Source organism: Centruroides vittatus, unplaced genomic scaffold (genome assembly GCF_030686945.1).
Source record: "Centruroides vittatus isolate TY-2023 unplaced genomic scaffold, ASM3068694v2 contig_3125, whole genome shotgun sequence".
NCBI classification, from domain to species: domain Eukaryota; kingdom Metazoa; phylum Arthropoda; class Arachnida; order Scorpiones; family Buthidae; genus Centruroides; species Centruroides vittatus.
The window spans coordinates 469060-496384 of NW_027122014.1; the positions used below are offsets into that span (position 1 = coordinate 469060).

General features: G+C 30.2%; 1 protein-coding gene across 2 annotated transcripts; it reads right to left on the reverse strand.

Annotated features, from left to right (window-relative positions):
- Positions 1-2426: 2426 nt before the first annotated feature.
- On the reverse strand, positions 2427-26021 carry LOC136973251 (zinc finger protein ZIC 4-like). Of its 2 annotated transcripts, XM_067267962.1 has the most exons (3): positions 25936-26021; positions 24495-25815; positions 2427-3314 (listed from the first exon to the last, which is right to left on the reverse strand). In XM_067267962.1, the coding sequence occupies exons 2-3, from the start codon at positions 25549-25551 to the stop codon at positions 2809-2811; spliced, it is 1563 nt and encodes a 520-aa protein (XP_067124063.1). In that variant the 5' UTR covers positions 25552-25815; positions 25936-26021; the 3' UTR covers positions 2427-2808. The 2 variants fall into 2 exon arrangements, with proteins under 2 accessions (XP_067124063.1, XP_067124064.1); XM_067267963.1 differs by lacking the exon at positions 25936-26021 and having other exon boundaries at positions 24495-25817.
- Positions 26022-27325: the final 1304 nt, after the last annotated feature.

Here is a 27325-nt window from a genome sequence, read left to right on the forward strand (position 1 = left end):
CTTTGGCAGTTGGTGATTTATTATTCCAGAGGCTTAGATGGGCATAGAAAACGGCTTGGCCACAGTCCGAGAAATAGGCTTAGGCAATGACTTACGCGATCTATCACAATAGAATGGTAGAAAGACGTTGTTGAAAAGGCCCATAAACCGCTTTGTTTTATAGATGGTGGTCTCTCACAACCACCGAGAGAGAGAGAACTAACTTAAATAACATCAACATTTCTCACAGACTTGCATTACGTGTCAAAAAACACTCCTGACAAAATATTCAAATAAAACGTTTACGTTTCCTCCTAAAACCTGTGAACTGTTTCATAATATTTCATAATTTAATGTAATAAATTCAATGTTCGATTTTTAGTTTTTTAATGAATAAAAGAATATCAATTAATTTAATTTAAAAATAGGTAAATAATGAAGAATGACATATCTTCATATAACAAACGCCATGTTTCACTTTAAATTGCCGCTAATCACTTGTTATAATTTGATTAGTAGCAGCCTCTAATTTATTATACAGTAGAATATCCAGTAAACAGATTCGAAGTAAACTTTCTCAATTTGTGAAAGTGCAAGATGAATGAGCCAGAAACTACTACTAACGTGAAGCTTAATGAGAAAATTAATTCTGTATAATTTACATTGTATGTAATATTGTTGAAAATAAGACTTAATTAGATATTTCATATTAAAAAGGAAAGCATAGATGTATAAATAAATATGTAATAAATGCAAGATTATCAGTCCTCGTAGAAATTTATTTAAATCTTGTTTGTTTCCAAAACGAGCTATAACTCACGTATGGAAGTCGTACATGGATGGTCGATCATGCGGCAATATTTAATTACTATGACCTACTGACAGGCTAAAATATATTGCGAATTGTCTCAAGAAAAACAAACTCAATAACAAAGCACTATATATACACTCATTTAAAGAAACTATTAATTATGAGAATTAAAATATATGGTAAATAGCCCGAGAAACTAATTTTAAAAAGGGGCAAAAGTAACTAAAAATTAATGGGATCAATTTTGAAAGAATATATATATATTTATTTATTTCTAATAATTTCAAAGTATTATCGAATGAAAGTTTATAGGAAAAAACATTTTAAAAAACGTATTGCTTTAACTGTGATTCAAAAAACAGGATTCAGTCGGGGTCATACAACGTAAACTAATTAATATGGCGGAATTAAATGGCAAGAACGCATAGGAAGGTGTAATTTTATGGAAGAAATCATTCAAGCAAAGCCATGACGTCACAGGAAGAAAGAACTATTGTGGATGCAGAGGAAGTGAGTGGCATTAATCATTGTCGGTCTGGGTTTAGTACAAGGCTGTGGACAAACATTCATCGTTTAACAGTCCTGTAAAGAATCGACTAGCATGAATATTACTGGTTTTCGCTTAAACAATACAAGATTGTATCTATTTTTCCATATTCCAAATAAGGATTTCTAGAGAATTATTTTTCGTATTAGTAAACAGAAGAACATTTTAAAAATCCAGCTGACAATACAACTAATCATCCCAAACCAGTTTTCTCTGGAGGAGAAGCATCAGCTAGACAGATCAATTGAAAAGATAATTAGTTGAATAATTGATGTCATTTGTTCAGTAATTGAATCTTAATCTTCTGAAGTATATCTTATCTCTTATGCCATTTTTGTATCTACCATTAGAAAGATGTGTGAGGTCTAGATAAATTCGAATACCTAATGTATGAAATTTGTTACTATTTATTAGAATATATTCAGCATAAACGCCATTACTATATGAAAACTGTTTTTAAAAAAATAAGATTACTGGAAAGGTTCTAATACCGATCAGAGACTGAATGGTAAAAAGAGATAGGATTAGAATGCATGGTTATTCGAGTCCTCCCTTGTTCTGTTTCGTACTGTTATGGTATCAATTTCGGAAAATGTTCTAACTTTCGAAACTGCAAAGTGACTAATGGACTGTCATTGCATAATGAGAAAAGGAAAGGAGTTGCGATAAGAAACTTGACGCCTTCGATTCGCGAAAAAAGGACGATTCATTCTGTAATTCGAACAGATCAAAGTGAAGAACTGAAACAAGGGATGGGCGGGGGTGGAAGATTTGCAATCCAGACGGACAACACCGATTGTAGAGTGCGACTGTCATGAATACTTAACATCAGTCTGTGTTTAATTACCGTTACAATTAATTGCTTCTACATTTGGTTTTTACTCTCTTCCGTTACTCTCCTCTCCTTTCTATCCTCAGACAATTTCAATAGCAAGTGAGAACTATTTACAAAAACACGCATAATCGTTTAAGATCAATATCAATTTAATTCTAACTAATGTTAAATTTGCTTAGAGAAATCGTAGACCGAAGTTTTGATAACATTGTAAAAAGGTAATGTAGTGAGATAAATAAAATAAAAACACAAAATTCTATTTAATGTCAACAACAACACACAATATTGTACGTATTTTATTTAATGAAGGTCGTTCAGACCCAGTCGGGATTTACCTACAATTAATTTAAAAACTTTTACAGGTTCTGGAAAGCCCCAGATATGTTACAATATCATCGACGCAATGGGTTCGCATCATTTATTGTTTGTACAGAGTGACCCGCACGGGTGCGGGAATGTCCCTCCCGTCTTTCGGGATCAATACAGGACGGACTATAGCAGCTCCGGGATGCAGTCTGCCGCGCTTCGGCAACGCCCCTCTGGTCCCTTATCAACACACTCCTCTCTATCTCCGACCAGAACGGTTCACGGGGCATTTACCCAGTCTCCACGTTGCTCGATTATGTACACACTTTCCTAATAAGCGGTGGTAACAGAATGTAGCGGATGGGGTATAAGTCCTCCTACGGGCGAGTGTTCGTTGCTGGGTGGAGTGGGCATCCCTGCCGACGACTGACATACGTACCACTCGCTCAGGTTCGTGGGGTGGTGTCCGGCTCCCGCCAAAGCAGGATGGTGGCCAGTTAAAGTCAGTGCTACAGAGGCCGGCCCGACCGCTGGGTTGACCTGTTGAACTCTTCCAATGTTCGAACCCGTACCGCCGTCACTCTCGTAACCCGAACCCGTGCTACTGGCGCTACTTCCTACGGGTCCGGGAGTCGAGCCCGGCGGCGGAGGAGATTTTCCGTGAACCTTCATATGCTTCCTTAGAGAACTGGGATGAGTGTAACTTTTGTCACAACCACGAATTTTACAGTTATAAGGTTTGTCACTTGTGTGGACGTGTGAATGTTTCTTCCTGTCTGAGCTATTAGCAAACCTCCTGTCGCAACCTTCGAACTCGCATTTAAAGGGCTTCTCTCCTGAAACAGAAAGAGTTATTCTTAATTTTTATTCTATTTATTCTCAATATTATTTTTAAAATTTTCTTGTTAATTTGTTTGCAAGAGAAAAAAGAATTCAATAATTTACATAAAATGTTGATATCAAGAAAATACTTTTCTTTTTTCGGTCAGTTTTCTTACAGGCTCTTAGGCTAGTCACGAAAATTATATACTAACTCGAATGCAAGATATTTAAAAAATTTACGGATATATTTTCTTGAATGGTCTTCAACCTTTATTTTAACTCGCTAAATAGCGCGAGAGCTATGCAGTGGCTTTACTTCTCCTAGAGGAAAAACGGGTATCCATGCATTTGGGGAGATTTTATTGCTAGGCTAAACGGAGAGCATAGCGATGATGGTACCTGAGGAGCAGGGCATTTAATATTAGCGAGAATGCGTGCGGATTCCCACAGTCAGAAACAAAATAGTTGGTTGTGCACAGAAGCTCCCATTATTCTACATTACACGGTCTGTTGTAGAAAGCAGATGTTGGATGGACTTACGCCCATCCCTCGTAGTTTACCTAAGCTTCTCGGGGCGGGGCGTTCGAGAGTAGAGGGCTTGGTTCTTCCCCTTGTAGGATTGGGGTTGTGCAGCTGTCAAAACCCTGGATTTTCCTCCTCCTCCCCCGCTTCGTGGGAAGTGCACTTCTTTTCTTTCATGTCTCTTTCAGGAGTATAAGTTCAATCTAATTATATTCTCATCTATTGAATGTAAGGCAAATCCATTTCCTGTATTCTATGAATTATTGATAGATAAGATTAGTCCTGTGACCCAACCACAAAAGCACAAAAGATAAACCTCTTATAACCGAATTAAAACGCGATGAGTTATCATCGAATCCGATTTAAACCCTTTTTATTTGCACCTGTTTAGTTCAAGAAACAAAACTTCTAATGTTGAGAATAATTTAGTATTCTAGAAAAAAAATATTTGAAGCTAAGGATTTTAAAAACTCTCGTTCAGATCTGTAAATATTCAAAAATAGAAATAAATCAATTATAATGTCTCGTGGGCGTAGAAATGCAAACAAAATCTTTTTAGCACGAAAAGTCATTGTTCTTTTGCTTCTCGACAGAAGAATTAAGAATCATTAAGCAGTATTGGGAGGTTTCCAACTAAAGAGGAGAATGAAAAATTCTAAACCAACGTTTGTGTTGCTCTATCTCGCAATCATTTGTCTTCATTAGTACTTTGAAAGAATTTTAAGCAGTTTACGTTTCAGACGTAAGATTTTATTATTATTTGTAACTTAATGGCTTAAGACAAATTCAACACATTCGAAGAAAAGATTCATTTCAAATATCGAAAGACGGCATTAGTATTTCTTTGATTTAAAATAATATGTTTGTAGTAACTTCCTAATTGCAATTTATGATTTCAAACGAAGTCTGAAGTTATTTTGTTCCTTTAACAATTACATGAAATGTTAATCGAAAGAAAATAAATGGAAGGATAAATTATTTAAATTTATTCTATAATGGACAGTATATTAAATACTATTATCTTAAATATTTATTTATTTGGTTTATAATATTTTCCTTTAAAGCAAAATATGCACAATGCTATTATATACATAGCTCGAATATGATTTTAAAATATTTTATATCTAAATTTTGAGTTAAAGGGAAAAATTACTTTAGAACTTATATATTTATATATCTTTTAGTCTCCTATTTCCAAATAAATGTGGTTATAACAATATAGAATATACCACATTAATATGTTAAGAGTTTGAACCAAATATAAAGAAAAATTTCGGACGTATCCTATCATATACTATATGATTTATAGAAGGCCTGTAATAATTACAAAGCATTTTGAAATTCAAAGTTTAGAAATAATATAGTTCAAATTCTTTGAATTTTTTGCTAGAAATCATTTCTCAGTAGAAGTACTAGAATTAAATTATAGAAGTTTCTCCCGAAGAATCGGAAAAACCATTTTAGTGCTTTACTAATGTATCGTCAAAACAAAAATTTCTACTTAAAACTTAATAAACAGCCCGACAAACTGAAACAATGCTTAGTCTAACAATCCCAGTAGAAATTAGCCTGGAGATGAAATGTCATTCTATGTATCAATGCACAATGCTATTATATACATAGCTCGAATGTGATTATCACTAATTTCTACTAAAACTGTCAAACAAACCCGACAAACTAATAGAGTCCAATCTATAAAGTTTTAAGTAAAAACGTTTGTTTTTAATATTATGTTAATGGAGTGAAGTACTTGCAGCTCTTAAATGATTTTTCCTGATCTTTCGTGAGCAAGTACCAAAATTCAATATAGAATTCTTCTGGGAGATAATAGCCTACTTAGTAAAGAACTCAAATGATTTTGACAAATAAGATTTACCTTGAGAGATAAAACTGAGAAAAGATAAGCTAAGTGATAACCCTTTAATAAATTCCGGAAGCGCGTGAATCCTTTAAATGTTTCTTTTGAAAAAAGGATGCCGATATGAGAGCAATTAAGGGATAAGCAATCCCGCAGAGCCAATGTGTCCCCAGTGACATCGACTACAATTTGACATCGAAGTAAACACCTTCACTACAAGAAAATATCTCTTATGACAAGAAAAGAATCTTCAGAAAATAACAAAGACATTACGAATTTAACGAAAGAAATTCTTGAATTAAAAATTGTCAGTTGTAAACAGTTTGAGAAAAGCGTGTTCGATATTCTATTTAATAGTTATCACTTTCATATTTCTTTTCTCTCTTTTTTTTTTAGCAGAACAAAATTTCTTTTCCAAGATTGATCGAGGTTATTTTTCAGTCGTTAGTGACATTAAAGTGCTTGCTTGTGATAGAAAATATCTTCGGTCGATGGTTTCAGACAGAAACGATACCGAAAAAAGGACGAAAAAAAATGTCTTTTGTTCGTCAACTCACATTAACTACTATTGTTACCGCTGGTGAATTAAAGGGTGTTAATTAAACTCCACCGTGCAAAAATACATATATTAATGGAGCTTAAGATAAAGCAGAAACTATTTTTATCGAGTGATTTCGAAACATTGAACTCTTCCGAAAAAGAAATCTTTCGAAATATTTTAATAATGGCAAAACTGCGAAATAAAATAGGCCAATTAAAAAACAATTATAGTGCATAATTGTACAGTTCAAATAGGTCACCAATTTTTATGTATACTCAAAATTCCCATTAAATTTAAGAATTTCCATAATTTGACCTCAGAGATGAGGCAATTTATTGCTAAAACTCGATATGAAGTTTTATTAAAAAGAACTAAAGAGACTTAAAATAGATAATTTCACCAGAAAGATAAATTACAGATTTAGCATAAAATTCGTGTTCTTTACGAAAAATTTTTAGCTTGCAAAATCAAGTAGGCCACAACGAAAATGGCAATTAACGAAGATCTTGACCCGGAGTTCTAATTATAAAACCGTGCCGAGAATTGATAAATAGGTTTTTACGCTATTTTCCTCACTGTACAGTACAGTACTGTACATCCATGATTGTTAATCCTAAAGATTATCAGCGCAAGGGCACGAAAGTGTAAGTTCGTGCTCTATTTGAACTTTCGTATTGTTATTAATCCTCGCCACACTTATTAAATGACGATGATAAATGCGGTTGTCTTTTTTTAGGACATTAATCATTTAACATAACTGATGGAAATATCAAGCGGAGACCCTCGCGTTAACACTGATCATAATCGATACATACGAATGACTTAGGCCTTTCCGTTACTACAGCACTTTACCGATACTTTTGTTAACGTTACGCGTGTAGTAAACGTTACGCTAGCGTTGTTTTTTTTAACTTATTGAGAAAATCGCAAATATATCATTTAGATTACAGCGTAACATGTTTGACAATAGTAACTAATGCGTTTATCCTCTACCCTTTTTACAATCTACTTTAGGGAGACGGGGCGAGAGTCGATACGCGGTCTGACGATACTTAACTGTATTTCGTAACGGTAGTTAAGTGGAAGAAGGGCTCTCGATGGCCTTCTAAATTTATTTATAGTCAAATTAATTAATTAAGTCAGCCACGTGATAGGTATGGCGAAGGGGAAGAGCAGTTCCCGCGGGCGCAGAAACCTCGACAGGGAGCGGCGTCTATAAATCTCGGAGCGTCACAATCGGCTGTGCTTTACGACAGTCTTAAACTTCACTTTGTCCAGCCAGCGTTATAAATCACGTGGCCTAACTAGCGGTTGTTTTACGTTATGACAGTGAACATCCTTTCGTGTTTCCCTAAGTGTCGTTCAGAGCAAACACAGTAATCCTTTGTATCGGGTTCCCCGGTATTATTTGGTGGCACTCCGACCCCATTGTTGCTTCGACTCCATATAAAAGCCGTGTGCATTCTCCGATATTTCTTAAGAGTGTTTGAATAATGGCCGACCGTGACAAAGCTGTTTCGACATTAAGTAAATATTTAATACGCACTCTACTTTGTTCCTGAACAAAAGCTTTTGAGACGAATACGTGATTGGATTAAGATTTAACTTTATTAAAGAGTTTGATCTTATAATGGCCGATAATTATCCTCGATTCTTTTTGATAGTGCGTATTGATGGTATACTGTTACGGGCGCCAGTTTTTGTGGAGTCGGTTTGAGTGACGTTAAGGTCGTTTCTTAAAACTGCTCGCTAATAAGAATATTTTTATAACCGAATTAAAGACAAGTCGACTTTTTAGCTTATTAATAATAATATTTTTTTAATATCTACTTAATTTTAAACGTTTTCTGCCTGCAGTTCTTTGAAAAGTACAGATATATTTAATTTAGGTTGCATAGCCTCTTATTTTCGACCTCGTAATTTAAACTGAGCTTGAAAAACATCCGTTCTAAAGTTATGCCTTTTTCGTTTGCATAATTTCGTCCTAATTACGAGTTGAATATATATTTGCAAATTATTTTAAAACCTACCTAATTACACTTTTTTATGAGCCTTACGGGGAAGTTTCACGTAGTATTTCAGTAAGCTCTTTATTTTAATATTAAATGAGGTTTTTCACCTTCGTAAAAAGGCCTAATATGTAAATAACAGGAAAATTTATAGACGTCTTTATGACTAATATTTAATTAATTTGTAACAGAAATTTTAAACATATTTTTATAAAACTAATATTAAATTATTTTCTTCCTTTACTTTTCTTAAAAGTATTATATGAGATGAGTTTATTATGTAGCGAAATATTTGATAAATGAGATAGTTTCAAGTTTCCGTTTTAATTCTAGAATTTAATAATAAATTACGGAAAAAAATATTTTTTTCTCGTTAATTTCTTATTAGTTAGTATTTCATAGAATAAACAGTTAATAGAATCAGGGAAAAAAGTGAAGTTAAATTAAAAGAACATTACGATTAAAAATAGATCTGAACTATAAGGTAAGGATAATTAATAAGATAGCAATGTGATCAGAAATTTAAGTATTTTATTATTTGTAATAGTGTAATTAAAACAAGATGTTAATAAAACTGGATTTAGTATCAATTGTAAGCAAAGACACTAAAAATCAAAATTTTAAAAAATTGTATAAACCAAATAAACAAAACCTGAAATGAAAGTTTTGTTTTATAAAACTTTAACATACTTCAGAATCGATTTAGAGTACTTCATTTTAAAATTACGACGTAACTAATTTGGTTTATAACTGTATTGGGACGCTTTGTAGCAGTCAGAGAACCATATCTCTTATAATTCGACATTATACCGTATACTTCCAAGAATGTTGGCATAAATGACCCACGATTCCAATCAATGCAATGCTTCAGGACTAACCCCTCCCTCTGTATCACTGCATGTTGGTAAGTTCAGTTAACCTCAACCTGTCAATCACACCCAATCTGTACCCTCCACCCTACCACCTGCATTTTGTAGGGTCAGAGAACTGTGCACAAGATTCATGCTACATCTATTTATTCCACTCACAATATACTCTCCATTTACATTGGTTTCGATGACATCTGGATAAAAGTAACCGAGCAAACTGACATCTGTTTTGTATTCATTTCGTACGCAGTTTGCGGTGTTGGATTATCGCTATAGTAGCGTGAGGCACTCATCTGCATAATGAAAATATTTTTATTTCGAGTAAAAGTGCTATTTTATTATTATTTTATTGAGGAAGTTATATACAAACAGAATACTGTTTTCATACTTAGAGACCTTTTAAATAGCCTCTAGCAGAAAGACTTAAAAAGTAGGTATCATTAACCACTTCGTTATTCCTACTTATTGATACGAGTATTATCTTTGTGACCGACAAGTCAATAAATAAAACGTCACAGTAAATCAACCAGACTAATTTTATTAGTTAAGTCCGAGAACTATTATCGAGTCTTTGTTGTTTGTAATTGGGGTTAACAGGTACAGTAGGCCTGTTCGCCTTCAGAAGACGTTGCCTGTCTATTGTGTTGGAATGAAATTATGCAATATTTTAAACAGTCAACAGTAAATCTTTAAATGACAAACTTTAAAAATTTATATATATAATTTTAAATTAAGATGTATAAACTGAAGAGTTATAGACATATATATTTAATAGTATTTATTTTATAAATTAATCAATCGTGCGCTAAGTCGTAAAAAGGTAATCTTAAAATATTTATAACATGGGGGAAAGTTCTAAGTCTGTAGTTAGTTTAGAAAAATGCCCTGTTAGCAGTTCGCTAAATTGTCTTGTCTGCTTGACATAAACTCTCTTTTTTTTAGAATTATTAACCGAGTAACAGAAATCACTTTCGCATAATCACACAATTAGATAACGGAAACATAATTTGGAATCTTCCAAGAAAAATGTCTTTTCAACAAAGCGATACCCTCCAGCTAAAAGCGGTTCTGCGAAGTTAACATTAAGCTTGAACGAAACCTTTACAATCTGGCATCCGTCTCGAAATTTTTTTATAATATATATTTAGAAATAAAATTTATTTATAAAATTAATTATATATATATATTATATATATATATATTATATATCTTAAAGAAATTGTTGTAACGTTATGGGAAGTAAATTAATTTTGCCCGTTGTAAAAACGTCGGATAATCATCACGAGTTTTTTCGAACCTCAGACAAATGACCAAAAATTAGCAATGACGTCACGGTCACGCTCGATAAATCTACTCGGTTCCTTTCTCTCGCCTGTTCGTGAACTAGGCGACGCGAAGGATGGAGGTGTTAACAGAAGAGAACAAGCAAATTTGCCTGAGGCCAGTCCTACATTCCACGCCGTCAACGGCTCAACTATAGAAGATTAACCCATTAAGTCAGCTAGCTAGTCTAGAGTAAAGTTTCTGACCCGAAGATTTCTTCCGAACTTCTTAATTTGTTTCATAAATCTATTAAGAACTGATAGAAAATCCAGAATTTATATTGTTCGAATTAAATTTTATAAAACACCAAGCTAACGTTTCGGAAATTTCCATTCTATCTAATAATAATCTCTTTAAGATCATGTTAACTCTTCGTATTGTATCTAAAATTGTCCTAGAGTTTTTATGATTCATTTGCATAATAGGGCACCATTTATTTATTTAGATGAAATTGGCTCTTAACTCGATAAATAATCTTGAACTGGTAAAGTTCTTCCGCTTTGGCCACAGAACGAGTTTGCAAGAGGCAACAGTTCCGTGTGAATTCTTCTATAAGGAGTCCAAATAAAACTCTATAGTACTAAAGTTTTAAATAGGCCTTGTAAAACTAAGTTCCGGATTTGACTAACATTAACGCAACATAAATAACTACTTTTTGCGTTTCTTGATTTTAACGATTAGTAATCATAGAAATTAATTTGACATGACAGCATATCATCTCAGATTAAACTCTAAATAGGTCATTGCGAAAAGTTCGACCGACACCTGAAGTGCATCGACGAAATATACTGTACAATCACATATACTTCGTCGCCTTCTAGCTAATTTATTCAAATAACTAATGTTCCCTGGAGTTAAACGATTTGTTTAAAAAAGGCGAACGAAATTTTTGAAGAACCATTTTCTACACTATCATTTTTCTTTTAATTGGATTAAAGGATCATAATTTGATCGTAGATTGTTCTTCGCCAATCCTAGTAGTATAATTCGATTCTCTTAACCATTAACAATCATCTATTTAATTCCTGTTTTGTTTCTTAATCCCGAAAAACCTTAATAAAGTTTGTTATAGCAATAAAAGTGTCACTAGAAAACAAAAATTGCTGTTCACCTCTAAATGAAAATTATTATTAGGCCGTTCCATTATCCAAAACATCAAAGTAGCAGAAGAAAAGCACTACATGAATTGATATAAACAGGATTATTTTTGAAATTTAAACGCTCATTACCTCATTTTATTATTGATCGGATTATTTGTTAGAAGCATATGTTACTTGCATAAATATTAATACGCGTAAGATTAAAATATACGAGGTATTTTAAACCCTTTTCTATAAAGCTTTTTATTAAATTAATTTGAAAAAAAAAAATCACAAAGTATGCTTAACTGCTAACAAATTCAACATAGGTTGATTAATATATAAAGATTTTAGTTTGAGCATTATCAAAATTATTTTTCTTTTAATCGTAAACGTCACTCAAAATATCTCTCATCGTTTATATTATTATTAAGTTATCTATATAAAGAAGGGCTAATTTAATATTGAAGATGTTAATTCGTAGGTTAGGAGTTTTATCATCGAGACATAGAAACGGATTAAATAAACCTTCTCTGATGAATCAACTAGGATAAACCTTGTCCTCCTTATTTATCATGCATCATAATATGGAGCAATATTATCATAATCATATTATTGCTGAAGCAAAAAACTCCAAAAAAGAAATTTCTCCAGAGACAAGACGACTAAATCTATCGTTTGTAAACCATATTACACTGTAATTGCTAGTCGTTTCATTTAAAATGATAGATTTCCATATTCCTATTATAATTATTAGCGATATGTTCGTTTCTTTTAGCAGGCCTATAGATTTAAATTTAAAATTTGTGTCTAAATTTTGAAAAATATAAATTTTTGAGCCACTGTCATTAGTACAATGCTAAAACAATGAAAAGGGAGGAATATCAAAAATGTCAGTAGTTCTGTATCTAGGATCAATAGAAAGAAGCCGCAGTTTCGTAAGCCAGAAGATTGTCAGCGAATGTTATTTACAATCAATTAGAAAAATCTGCACGTTATATCAACTCAACTGGCCTTTTTCGAATTGATATAAACTTACCGATTGAAACAAATCATCATTTATCGACCAGAAATATAAATTTTTAAGTACATTTTATTTTTTCAATATCACGAAAGTGCGAAACGCTATCATAAAAAGAAGTCTACAACGCTAAACACGGGAATAGTAAACTTTATTGATAATATATTTAACTTAATTACCTACATTCAATGCTGATTGAAGGCTCACGCAAATTGTTACAGGATAAATTAGAGTGAATCAGTAATAATTAAACAATTTCACACCCATTTAACAAAGTTTCTGAACAAAATTTAACCGCTTCGCACAAGCAACGAACAATTAACTCATTAATAAACGATAAATGCAAACATTTCCGAATGCTAAACCTTGGATTAAAGGATAGGATATTCATTAAAGCTGTGATGTATTCGTTATAGGCAAAACTTTAAAAATTTCACAAAATATTCTTTTCATAACAGCGCATAATTTGTAGTAGAAATAAAATGTGGTGATAATTTATATAAACTAAGAGTTTGTGTAATACAATTAAGTTATTTTATCGTAATATAATGCATCGAATAATTTAAATCGTAAGTTAGTTTGCAATAAATATTTTCAATTAATTACTCAACAAATATTTTATACGGAGTATTGTTTGTTTTTCGACACAACATTGGCATCAAACTTGAAACCTGTACTCATTTTACCGTCAATTGCTGTACTGTTTATTATACACAAAATAATGTATATAAATGATTTTGTAAATTACTGACTTATATTTTTAACTTGTTTTAGTTGAAATTTATGCTAGAAATATTCAAAATAATTTATTTTTTATATAAAAACTTTTATTATTATACTAAACTGATCCGGCGAAAATCAGATTCTTTATGTACAGAGTTATTAAATCCTGTACATAAAGAAAATGTATTTTCTTTACGTACAGGACAGACAAAACTGCGGATCGTCGAGATGATATTGTTTTAATGTCTCTCATTTAATTGAAAATTATGAATAGATTACCATGTAGGCCTACAAGTCATAGTTTGAAGTTATTGTATATTATATTCTGTATTACATAGACACATACTTATATTTTGTATGTGTCTATTTTCAACTAAATTGAATTTATAGAAAACTTATTAATTTACATTTTTATTTGCACTTTTTATATTAACAGAACTAGGCAATACTTTTTAGTAATAAGGAAAGATCAATAATACAGTAAAGACACAGTATTACAAGTTTTTGGATTATCACAACGTTTTATTTAAAAATAGAAATGATTTTTTTAAAAGTATTTTTATATTCTGACATCAGAAATAATTGGAATTATAAGGTATTTGTGATGTCAAAATATTAATATATATATATATTTTAAAAACCGTAACTTTTTACCGTATATACATGTAAAACTTCACACGCACATAAATTTTTATACATAAAAACATTTTTTAAAATATCAATTTCTAAAAATTAAGACTCATTTTAATTGTAGAAAAATTAAACCTTTTAATAATATTATTAGTTAGATTGCGTTATAGTGGAGTACTGTAAGATTTATTAGTAGAAAATCTTAATTATAGAGTTAAAAATTGTTTGTAGTTCAGATTAGGCGGTACAAAAATCTCTCAAAGAAACAAATATACAGAAAAAGACGATAAAAGAGATAATCTTTTTTGTGGGCGGCTAAATAAATATTTTAATCGTAACATTGCCAATTGTATCCACTAAGGTTTCTCTTTCCAAAGCCGTTTTCTAATAATCAATGGAACCAAGTTACGTCTTCCGGAACCCACAACTGGACTTATTAGCAAACGGCTTTGGAAAGAGGAACTCTAGCAGATACCTTTTAGTAATATTACGATTAAAATTTTACAAATATATAGATAAAAAAATTTGTCTACTTGCATATAAAAAAAATTTTTGTTTCAATGAACGTACCTAAAAATTGATTTGGTCTAGACTGCTTTTTAAAACGTTTTCTACATTTTTACTTCTTGTAAATTATATCATCAAACTTAATTTTCTGCATTAACATCAATTATAGATGAAAAATCGGAAAGAATGCAACTCTGAATTATCCATAAAATTTAAGAAAACTAAGATCGAATGTGTCTCTTAGTCGCTAATGCTGCAGAATTTACTATTCAAATTTAATTCTTAAACACAAGTTAATATTTAGTACAAAAACTGTTCAAGGAACAAAAATGTTTTAAAAAGATTTACATTCATTAAAACTTCATGAAAGTTTTTCTGAATGGTTTAGTATTAATAAGTTTAATAGTATTAATAAGTTTAAATTGCATAAAGTAATACTATTTATATATCAAAATTATACCATTTAATAACTGCTTTATAGTTATAAAATATTAGAAATAAAAATCTGAATTTAGCTTTTTGCAGTACATTATAGATTTAAATCGTAATAAATGTAAAAATTAATAATAATTTAGATTTTGCACCGTCCCATCACCCCGAAAATCAATTCAAAAACCATTAAGATAAATAACTGGTTTAATAACGAAAGAAAAATTTCTGAAATAAATTCGCCTATATCTCCTTACAGCATATAACCAGCATTTTTCAGTTTAAAAACTGATATTTTCATGCCATGTTTAATGCAATATAGTTGAAAAACTGAAATATACTTTAACAAACAAACTATTTAGAATGAAACAGAATGATGGTGTTGATTTTTATGAATAATCATTCTGGAAGTGTTATCGTTAACACGTTGCGACATAATAACAATATTGTATAATACAATAAGAGGAGAACAAGTTCGAGTTATATCAAATATGTTAATTCAGCATCAATAAGAAATAATACTTAAACTTCAAATGGTTTATTAATAATAAATTTAAATCGATGATGAGCAATGTCGCATTCATTAATAGCTACAGGTTCTCCCCCTCCCGATAAGAATAATTTCGGTTCAAAATCGATAACAGTATCCACGTTTGAAGTGGAAATTGAACCAATACGCCAGTAGAAACTTAAGATTAACAAAATTAATAACAAAAGATTGATCTTAATTTCGTAAATTAATAAAATAATTTTAACACGAATAAATTAGATTTGTATAGTGTTTTATTTATGGTATATATACATATATAGAAATATTAGGTGTTCTAAATACATATATAAATATTTCATAAAATTGATATAATAATAAGCCTGCTTAATACACTTCTAAATGCGTAGGCCTATTACTAGATTTATTCGAAAATTAACGGTTTTAGTTAAACGATCAATTTATTTTTGAGTACAAATCACTATAAATTACAATTACAATTTATAATTAAATTATTGCTTGGTGTAATGAAAGATTAAGCGCGTATTAAGAGTATTTTCGAAAGACTATAAACTTCTATTTGTCATTTCATTAATATTCTTGATTAATTTCTTTCTATTTTAATCATAAATTGCAATAGTTCGTGCATAATGGTATTTTTTTGTTACGTGTAACATAATCATTACATTTATGTTACGCTAGTAACAGTTACATTATATGTAATGAAGCATAAGTTTTCCCTAAACTCTTGTTAATAAGTCAAATGAAGAATAAAACAATTAAAAATTAGGATTTAAGAACCACATATTAAGAATTTCTGGTTAAAAAACACTGTATTTTCGACATATTTCATTGCTTGATATAAATATTGACTGGTAACTAATCTGTTTTAAACGGTAACGCTATCCGAACGAATTTCCTAAAAATCTAAGCAGTAATCTGATAAAATTAAAACAATGGTTCAAAAAAGATTTTTAAAATATTTTATGCAACAAAATACTACAAAAGCCTGACTTGGTTTTCACTTCTTGTACAATATTATTTATCAGAAATTGACTTTTTTCGAGATTTTTACCGTGTAACATTAGAAAAGCCGTATACATATAGTCTAATAAAATGCCATTATTTTTCGCCAACATCAAAGAACTTCATAAAATGAATTACTAGGCGAAAAATGTCATCACTGGAAACCACTTTATTCTTCAAACCATCGTAATATGTACGAGATATTATTTAGAATTCATTAATTTTATTTCTGACACAAAAACTAGGTAATTATAAATATTGTTAGCTCACTAGTTGCCTTATAGTAAGTTATTAATAAATTGAAAAGTTCAAGCATTAGATAAATTGTTCCAATGAATGCATCTCACTATATATGATTTTTCTGAATAGTTGAAAAAGTTATTTCAGAGAAAACTTCTGAATAAACAAAATATTCCATTAACAAACAAACTGATTATTATTGTTCAAAAAGAAGATATCCGTGAGAAAGAATCGCTGATAAAATATTTACATATGAATTTTTAACTCATTTCGTTAAGCAATAAGTTGAGAACATCTTTTTAAGCCAGAAATCAATAAAGTGGTTCTTAAAGTATAATTTCATTAAGAAAACCGCTGGTTAAACAGTTTATATCGAGCAATGGAATAGAGGAAAGATTAGTGACTAATCTTAAATCGCAATTCTAGCAGAAAGATATTAATCATTGATACTTAAAATTACCTTTAAAAATTCACTTATTACCTGTACATAGTAATTATTAAGTTAAGTCAACTATTTCGCATAATATTTTATTATTATTATATAAATAGATATATTCAAATCAACTGCTTACCTTTAGGTTAAATGCGTTGTTTACTTTCGGGCTAATTAATACACGATTAATCCAACTTTAGTTGATTATTATTAGATATAATTTTTCCTTGTTACAATTAAATAAAATTAACCAAACTAAGTTGCTTGAGGAAAGATTAAACCAAGATAAATTTCATTACTGCCTGATTTATTTCTAGAATCTAACAGTTAGGTTTAGGTCTTTACATTTTCTTTTTAAAAATTAACTTAATAAGCGATAAATCTATAATCTACATAGAAAATATTTCTAGAAATTTAGATATTTTCTGGATATTATTGACTAACACTACATTTACAAAAATTTACACATTAAAAATTAAAATCCAGAGTTTCTTGTTGACAACATACAACAAAGTATCTTTTCGCCTGTTTGTCTACATCTCTAATATCAAATGTTTTTGTTTATTTTAGAAACAGGTATACAATTAAAAGACAGATTATTATTATTTTCATTCCAGTTAATAGCTAAATTTTATTCGAACATTCTGAAAATGTCCTAAGAGATCAGTTTTCATTTCTAAAGTTAGAGAAATAATAAAAAACTAACCATATTATTTACTTATTTTTTTAAAATTTAAGTCCAATTCATTATTCATAATCTGTAATAAATAAATATGTAAATTTATGTAGAACGAAAAATATAAATAAAAATTCGAGGAAAAATTTATTTATTGGAAAATAAATATTACATTAATATATTATTAAAGCAACGTGGTATAGAATATATTTAAATATATATTTATTTAATCGTGGTCATATATTTGCATAAATTCTGTTTAAGTTATTTTTTTTTAAGCAGATTTATTTAACGTTACTAATAAACTAATATTGAAGCTATACAAGAGATAATGTTAAAACAATCTAGAGAAGACAAAATATTTCATTTCAATATATGAAAAGTTTCAATTTAGTATTATTATCCGTAAAATGACATTTATGTTCTTGCATTTATGCCATATTATATATATATATATATATATATAGGTTTAATGTAAAATTTATAATTTATATTAAACCATATATATATATATATACCGTATTTTACGGACTATAAGACGCACTTTAATTTTTAAGCATTTTTAAGCATTTTTTTTAAAAAATACCTATAAGATGCTACGGACTATAAAACGCACCTGAATTTTGGAGGCAATTTTTCGAAGAAAAAAATGCGTCTTATAGTCCGTAAAATACGGTATTTATTTATATATATACACACACACACACACACACGCCAAAGTGTATTGTTATTATGAATTAATTTCTATTACTAAATTATTATTAAAGCTTAATACACTGATACCACTTGAATAAATTTTCAAAAACTTATATATATATATATATATTTCTATAAAATTTCCTTTATAAAAATACGTTATAAAAATTAAATCCTTAAATTCATATAGCCTAAACACTAAATATAATAATTTCAAATTGAATGTATTTTAATGCCTGTAAGACAAAAAAGTACTGTACATTGTAGAAAATTACACTCGGATATGAATAATCCTACATATTTTTAATGCTATTAATATTAATATTTCAGAATAAAATTTTTTTATGAAATCTAAAATTTCAAAAGTTAAAATCTTTATTTAAAAAGTTATATCAGACTTTATTTACTAAAATTAATTAATTAATTTTTAAATTAACAAAAAGCAGGAATAAATTTAGTGTAAAACACCAATTGTAAGAAATAATTTATGTATTTTCCAAAGTAAATTCTACTTATTCTACTTAAAAGTTGACGTTAGCAAATGAAATTAACTTATTTATTTAATTTGAATTTATTTAGTAATTTTTTGCAATATATGAAAAAAGACATATTTCATTGGTTTTTTTATATAATCTGAAAAGTTTTTTAAATACAAAAATCTGTATTAAATAATATTTAAAAAAACATTTTAATTTTTTTTGAGATAAGTTTATCACTGCTGTTTTATTTTATAAACAAATGATTTAGTATGGACAATAACAGTGTTGGCAATGATCCATTTGTAAATACGTACACAGAATTTTATCTTTAAATGTATATACAACTCTTCTGTTTTTTAATAGTTTTTAAACTTAACTTCAAATATAATAAAATTAGATCTATTTAATTCTAAAGAACAATATATTTTGTTGTTACAAAATGCGTATAACAAAATTTAAATTAATAAATATTTATGTTTGGCTGTCTAAAGAATTGATGAACATTTTAGTGTCATCTTTTCCTCTTAAATACAAATCTAAAAGTTTATATTTTATACAGTATCAAGATAAACGTTATGATTAATATAAAAATTTTATAAATGAGTTAGAAATAAGTTACCAGAAACTAATTCCGAATAATATTTTTTTCTAAATAAGATTAGAATCGTACAAAATGGCGAAGGAAACAAAGCTATTTACAAACAGAAAAAAAAATCTTTACTTCCGTTTTATCTATCTTGTTTGTAAGAAATCTTTTAGACACACCTGCTATAACATACGAGATGTGAATATGTATGACTATTTCTACATAAAATAGGTATAATCTAACCAGTTCTAGTTAGAGATAAAACTTAAGAAAGGAATATCGTATGGGACAAATAGAACTGGTTCGGTATAGCGAGCGTTGCACTTGAGAATATTTTATCCTCTTCAGAACATAATGTGTAATTTGTTGGATAATCGATAATTTGGAGGTACCTAAACATAAATTAACCCCGAGTTTTAAGAGTCTATTGATGAATAAATCCAGTTTTAGTACGTGGAGTATTAATTCGTTCCGAAGCAATAAAGAGTAAATTAGATGCGTGCTCCAACTTTATTCTGTTTAGACTACTTTATCAAACGTGATAAGGAATGAAATTTCTTACTAAGGTATTTAGTATTCTTTGCTTCTCTACCACAACTGGATCAAACCCTTTCTAATAATGATCTTTCTTTACGATAAGCTAGTAGATTGTGCTATATCCCATTTATGGTATTGAATGTTATCGTTTATACTCCTAGCCGTGATATTGCTTTTAGCTGTAGGGTTTTATAATACATTATTAATTTTTCTTTCAGATGGTAAAGTTGCCGTTAAATAAAATGGTTTTCGAAATTTTTCAGTATGTTAGACTAAGAATAATTCCAAAAACTTATTGTTAAAGCAAAACTTGTTTACCGGTAGAAAACATTAAAAGAAAACACCTTTTAATTTATACTATGATCATCAACATTTAAGAAGTTAAATTATAAAAGAAACTGTCTGATTAGAATCAGAAATTATATGACTTCAGATTTGATAAAAAGATGAAAAAAAGTGTCGTAAGGCTAACAAGACTAAATAGATTAATTTATTTTCAAAAGATCTGTATTAAAAGATTTTAAAAAATTTAAAAATTACTACTATAAAATAATAGAAAACAACTATTTATTCTATTAATACACTCTTATTTGATATAGAAATTGAACTAAAATTTATCACAATTTTCTGCTTCAGCGATAATAGCTGCTTTCAATCATTGATCGGTTATGACTGCTGTGGTTGGCCCTCATACAGTTAACTGAACTATTCTAAAAGAAACCCATTTCGACATGAAGATAATTTTGTTTTCTTATTGTTGAGGAAAAATTTTTTTATTAAAGTTAGAAATATAGAACTCTTAAGCTAATATATTTGTAAACTTTAATATAGAAATACTTTAAAATTATAAACTTTATGGAAATATGAAGGTTTCATGAAAAATTTTGAATTGGCCAATAACTTCTTTTATTATTTTTGTTAAAATATAATCTTTTACTAATAAAATCTTGTAAAGAGTTTTCGTTCACTTTATTTGAAATTGGTAAAAATATACGATTATAAGATTAATCTTTGATTAATATATTTAATATAATATATGTATATGATCATTTATATAAGTAAAATTATTTATTAGATATAAATATTGAAAAACGAAATTAATACCGGTGTTAGTGTTGTATTTTTCAACAAGAGAAATCATCATAATAGAAGGACATTGACTAATCAGTCGTATTTTCTTTGCAATAGTTGAATAAAGTAGAATTATGAATATATATTTTAACATCGCTTTGAGGATGTTCCTCAATCCTACAATATAGCATTAAACGAGGTTGAGTGAATGCATTGTATGATTAAAAAAATTGCTACTTATTTTGCTAGGAGGCCGGAGCCAGCTCTTTGTATGAAGCAGACATTTTGATGTTCTTTGCCGCAGAAGTGTCCTTAGCGAAGAATAATTTCCTGTTCTTATAGAACCAAAAGATTCTTGTGTACAAAACCCATAATGCCTAAAAATACAGTACTTGTAAGCTACTTAGTCGAACTAGTCTGAACTTCAATGTAATATAAAGCATTACAATACTCATTTCTATAGAAAACTTCTGTTATGTTTAAAACTTTTATATACAAAATATATCAATTCAGATAAATAATTCAAGTAATTCTTAATAGTGGATGTTACCTCTAAACAATTAACCAAAACAAGAAAGTCAGGAAGTAACTGCCACTTTTTTTCATTCCACTTACTCAGTCCACTCATTCAGAAATACTTCTCGACATTGAAGTTGTAAGTGCAGACAGTATGGCTCCGATATTTGGTAGCATGGCATTCTGGTAATTGATTAGCGTGTAATGATTCGACCTTGGTGCTGAAGACAACTAATTCCACTCTGCAGAGCATAACCTTCGCACCAAGAAACAAAATCAAATAGCTTAGTTATACTTTTATTTTTAAGAGTTAGCCAACAATTGCCCCCTTTTGTAAGATTCGTAAAAGGTGCTAATTCTGCAAATTGTTTCCAATAGCGTTCTGTTAGTGTTCAACAGTTTTAGAAAGCTTCCTATTTACGACCAGACTGACCTTGAACCAGGCCTCCCACTACTTCAGTCTAACCAGTTCAGCAGTACGAACTTAACTACTGTTGACCTGTGCATCGTGTATAACATATTAGAACAACTTTAATACGATTTAGTGCATTAAAAAATTTCTGGGGGCGTAAAACAGATGATCTACTGAACGCTAAACTATTTCTTTCGTTCATCATCTACTTAAAATCCAAATATTTTTAATTGTTTTTAAAATAGTTATAAAAAAAGAATAAATACAATAATAAATCCAGTTGTTTATCACTAAATAAATAAATTTGAGAAATATATTCTTCCGAATTATTATTATTACTTATGAAAATTTCTATTTTATAACTATCTTACATCAAATGAAATCATAATATACTGTAAGAAAATGTATCTGAGGTAGAATATTTCAATATATATTGAGAAAAATATAAATACATGTAAAAGTATGTTCAAGCTTCTGATTCTCGTAGATAAACAGCAAAAATAGTCATGTTTAATATAGAAGGATCAGTCTGGTAAAAGATTAATATTAAATAGAACATCAATTTTGATGAATATGTGGATATGCTGATATATAATAGTAAAGTATCTAGATTAACTCCCGCAATATTGTATATATTAATAAATTACGTACAATTACTGCTATTCAAATGTTAAACACCCCAAAGGGAAAAAGTGAAAGGGAGACAAACATTATCATCATAGTTTTTGATATGCTAAACAATTTTTTTTTCCTTCAGTTTAGCCTAAATTTTACGAAAGAAAGATCTGAAAACTTTGAAATAACCTCGAAAAAATTGAAATGTATATATTATTAGATCTATACTGTTATAAAGTATAAGAAATACAATTTGACAAATCAGCGCCAGAGATAAAGCATTAAATGTAATGATTATAAATTAGCATCATTAAATGATGCTAATTTATTTATTAATTTTTATATTAAAAATTTTTATGAAATTTGTATACAAATTATATAAAAAATTCCCAGTGGAAATTTTTGTCAGTTAAATCTTATTAAACATAAATTAATAAATATTGTATTGCTTCACATAGTTAACTTCATGAATATTTGTTTTCACTTACACATAACAAGTAAACAATGGTTTTTACCTCACAGGTCCTTTTTACCAAAGGAAGAAATGTAAACAAGCACATTACAAGAAGACAAGTATAAAATTACCAAATAGTCTATTGAATTTTCAAAATTTTTATGGTGCTGATTAATAATTAAAAAGTATAAGATTTTAAGAGGATTTTCAAGTTATATACAGCATTTACATAAATATTTAAAATTGATTATAAAAATTATCATCATTTTGTATAATTGTATTTTTCACTTAAATATGATTTCAATGGATCAAGTTCCTGTAAACTTGAAATCATTAACTGTTCAATTTTTTGAGATTATTATTGATCTTATCTGTTTAATGGACAAGCGATACATTGATACACTTTGTAAACATTGTATTATCGTCATTAAAACCAGCAATTATCCATTTTCGATGTTTACAAACTGTATCCAGGTATCACTGATCTATACAGTGAGATTATATCAGACTGATAAGATCAGCAACTCACAGAAAATTAAAGTAGAACCTCCCATTAAATGAAATTACCGCCGTTTTCGATTAGTGTAAGCATAACTTTTTAAAAATAAATAGATTTCAAACATTTTTTTTAGTAAATTAATAGTTTTTAAAATTTACATAAATAATACTAAAATAATACAAGTATATATGTACTGTACAGTACAGTATATTATGTTCTTAAATGTTACATACTTAAAGTCTGCCATTTTAATGGATAGTAATAAAAAGAACTCTGAGTGATCAGAAAGTGTGATAGTATCATTTATAAACTTTAATCTGTACTAAATTAGTTTATTCTACTTCTTCAGAGGGGAAAAAACAAATTTTGTATTGCTGAAGTTCATAATTACTCTAACAAGACACCAACGAACCAGATAGGTCAGTTTCTTGACCCTTGGAAGAAGGGGCGAAAAGTCACCACACCTGACCCATGTATCAAGTGACAAACTGCTCTCGATCCCTCGGGACTCGTCTAATAACAACCATCATTGGGTGGCCCTATCTACCTGACAGCTCCCTAGAGGCCGTAATCTGCTTTTAATGGGTTCCTAGGCCACAAACAGGGTTTGTTCTACAAGTCCGATTGCGTTGTTAAACCACACAATCAGATAAATCATTCCCCACACCACCTGCACTGCTTTACAACATTCTACCGTTTTACTAAATATGACATTGGAATTAATTTCTAAGACCCAAATTTTCGTTTTCTCTTGCTGTAGAAAAATACGTGTCTTGGAATTATTATGCTACGATAAAGTTGGATTACACATATTAAATAGTTTTTGATCTCTTCTTATATATTAGTTTAATATGCAATAAAATTTTAGTAGTTGGAATGATTAGCATGATAATCTTTATTAGCTACTTGTGTGTGTATTAAAAGCAAAATTAGTACATAACTTGTATACATCTTACCTGTGTGAGTCCTTTTGTGAATTTTAAGATTTTCGCTTCTCGCAAATACTTTTCCGCAGCCTGGGAAAGGGCACGGAAACGGCTTTTCTCCGGTATGAACTCTGATATGATTTACCAGTTTGTATTTCGCTTTGAAAGGCCTACCATTCCTAATACAATCCTGCCAAAAACAAGCATGATTAGTACACTCAGGTCCACCGACGTGTTCGACGGTAATGTGAGTCACAATTTCGTGCATGGAATTAAACGTTTTACTACACGGTTTCTTAGGACTTGGTTGATCTTGGTCCACCCACAAACATGTCATTTCCTGCTTAATAGGTTGCCTCATGTAACGAAAGAAGGCTCCCGAGCTATGATGATGTGGGACATGTCCTACGTTGACAGCTCCGTAAGTGCCCGTCAAGTGATGGTCGGAACGCGGAGCTCCCATTTGATTAAAGGTATCAGGCCTGCCATACATATCGGTTCCGAGCGACAGTCGAACTTGACCGTTGACATGTCCCGTGTGGTGAGGATGTTCGAGACCCGAGAAAATGTCTGCCGTGTGATGAGACGACGACACAAACATTCCATGATGAGCTGGACTATTTGTTGTCAAAGAATCGTGCGTTGCCAAGGTACTCGATAGCGAAGGCATATGATCCCGACGGATGAGAAAATCTCTAGTGGCGTAACCACCCACATGACTATGATGGCTTACGTGAGAATGAGGTACCCCGTACCCGTTGGGTGGTTGTCCCCCGAATTGGTGGTTAGTCTGAGAATGGGCTGCCGCAGCTGCCACGGCGGCAGCTTCACCAGCCATAGCGTGCGAAGGACTTAACTTGATGGCACCCATGTGGGCACTAGTGTCCATGAAGGGGTTCAACATGTCTGACGACTGATGGTGTTCTTGACCCCCGCGGTGGTGGACTGCCGGCGTGTTGAAGGGGAACCCCTGGCTGGGACCTAGAGCCGGGTGACCGTGGCCTCCTGGTAGCTCGACCAGACGTAGGGCTTGACTACGTTTACCGAACCCATGTTCCATAATCGCACTACTTAAAGTCTGCGTCATGCCAGCGGAGCAAGGCGTACGGACGTCCTCACCGAATGCTCCCCATTCGTCTAGCTGAGAGTCGACTGGCCGGGCTCACCTGGTGTGCTATGCCGTCACTGGCTGAGTGAACTTCTCTCTTATTGGATGAATATAAAGAACGGACAGACGAACTGCTTTCTGGTCCAATGAGATGCTAGTATCGTAGTAGATGGCACGTGCGTGTAGGCGGGGTTCCTCAGCGGGGGTCCGCTGTCAATCATCGGAGGAGTGATGCATCCCAGGCTTGAAAAGTAAAAAGTAAATACTATAGGCTTTATACTATACCTGTAAATCTTGGATCGAAATACAACATGAACATTTTTAATTTGTGTACTAACTCAGAATCCACGGAATATAGCTTACCTTTAAAATAATTATGGTAAATAATATTTAGTGTTTCCCTCATCTTCAAGCACCGTGTTATATTCATACAAATAACACAATGACAGTTAGTGGCAAGTAATATATACTGCTTTTATTGAAACTAATTTGTTACTAAATTTTGTATTCTTTCACAATACTAATAGTTAATGGAAATCCTTTTCGAATTTAAAATTACTCAGATCTGTTTTTAATTCTGGAATTTTATTTTTCAGATATATAATTAAAATTATTACTTTCTTAACTGAATAAAGTAAGCTAAGTACGGATAGGAAATTTAAAACAGACTATTTTTAATAACAACTGATAACTTATTGTCATCGTGATATTAAAAATTTTTAAAAAAATCATTAAAATAAATATTTAAAAATTTTAATATCTAACTTAATTGTAAATGTACAATACTTAACACTTAAAATGTTTACTATAAAATAATCTGACTTATGACCGATTTCTAACTAAAATAACCAATGAAATATTAAATCATGTAAAATTTTAATCTTCATTAAATACAGTTTGTACAGAAGAAATTTCAAATTCATGTTAACGTTAATAATTTAAATAATACTAAATTTATTACGGATAAAATTAACAAGCGTAAAATAATACTAAATTAACGCCGTATCTAATTAATGAATCTCTTGTAATAAATCTAGCAAAGTTTTATATATATGTAAATATATTTACTTTAATAATGGTTTTTTTACGACCTTTGTACGGACCTGTTTTAAATTATATACAGTACCCCGTATTTAAATTGAACAATATAATTAAAGGACTGGTCAATGTAATTAAAATATATAAAATACTTTTATACATAAATTATATTCAGATATGTAGGTAAAAATTTATTTAGAAAAATCCATGAAAACGTTCACTAAATTTAAATACATTAAAACTTAAAATAACTAAAGAATAAATTGATAATTTATCTGGAAAAAGATCGGTATTCCAAATAGGCTAATTGGTTTAGTGACATGGGATTTGGATAATCCTCTGTTCCCTAAATAAGGTGCGAAGAAATGCTATTAGTACTGTATAGAAAATAGAAAACCGCGGCCCTCGGGCCGCATGCGGCCCGCAGTAATATTTTTTGCGGCCCGCGCGGCATAAAGTATGAATAAATATATCAATTTCCCAGCTTAATGAGATATTCGACAAAAATTCAAACGTTATTTTCTACAACTTATATTTGTGAAAAGTTTTTTCGCAATGAATTTAGTAAAAATTAAAACAAGAAACCGGCTAACAGACACATCGAAACTAATTTAAAACTAGCAGTGACTGATATTTAACCAAATATTTCCGATATATTACGTTTAGATCGGTGCCAGAAGCTATATTAAGTATACCTATGCTAATTTATAATTAT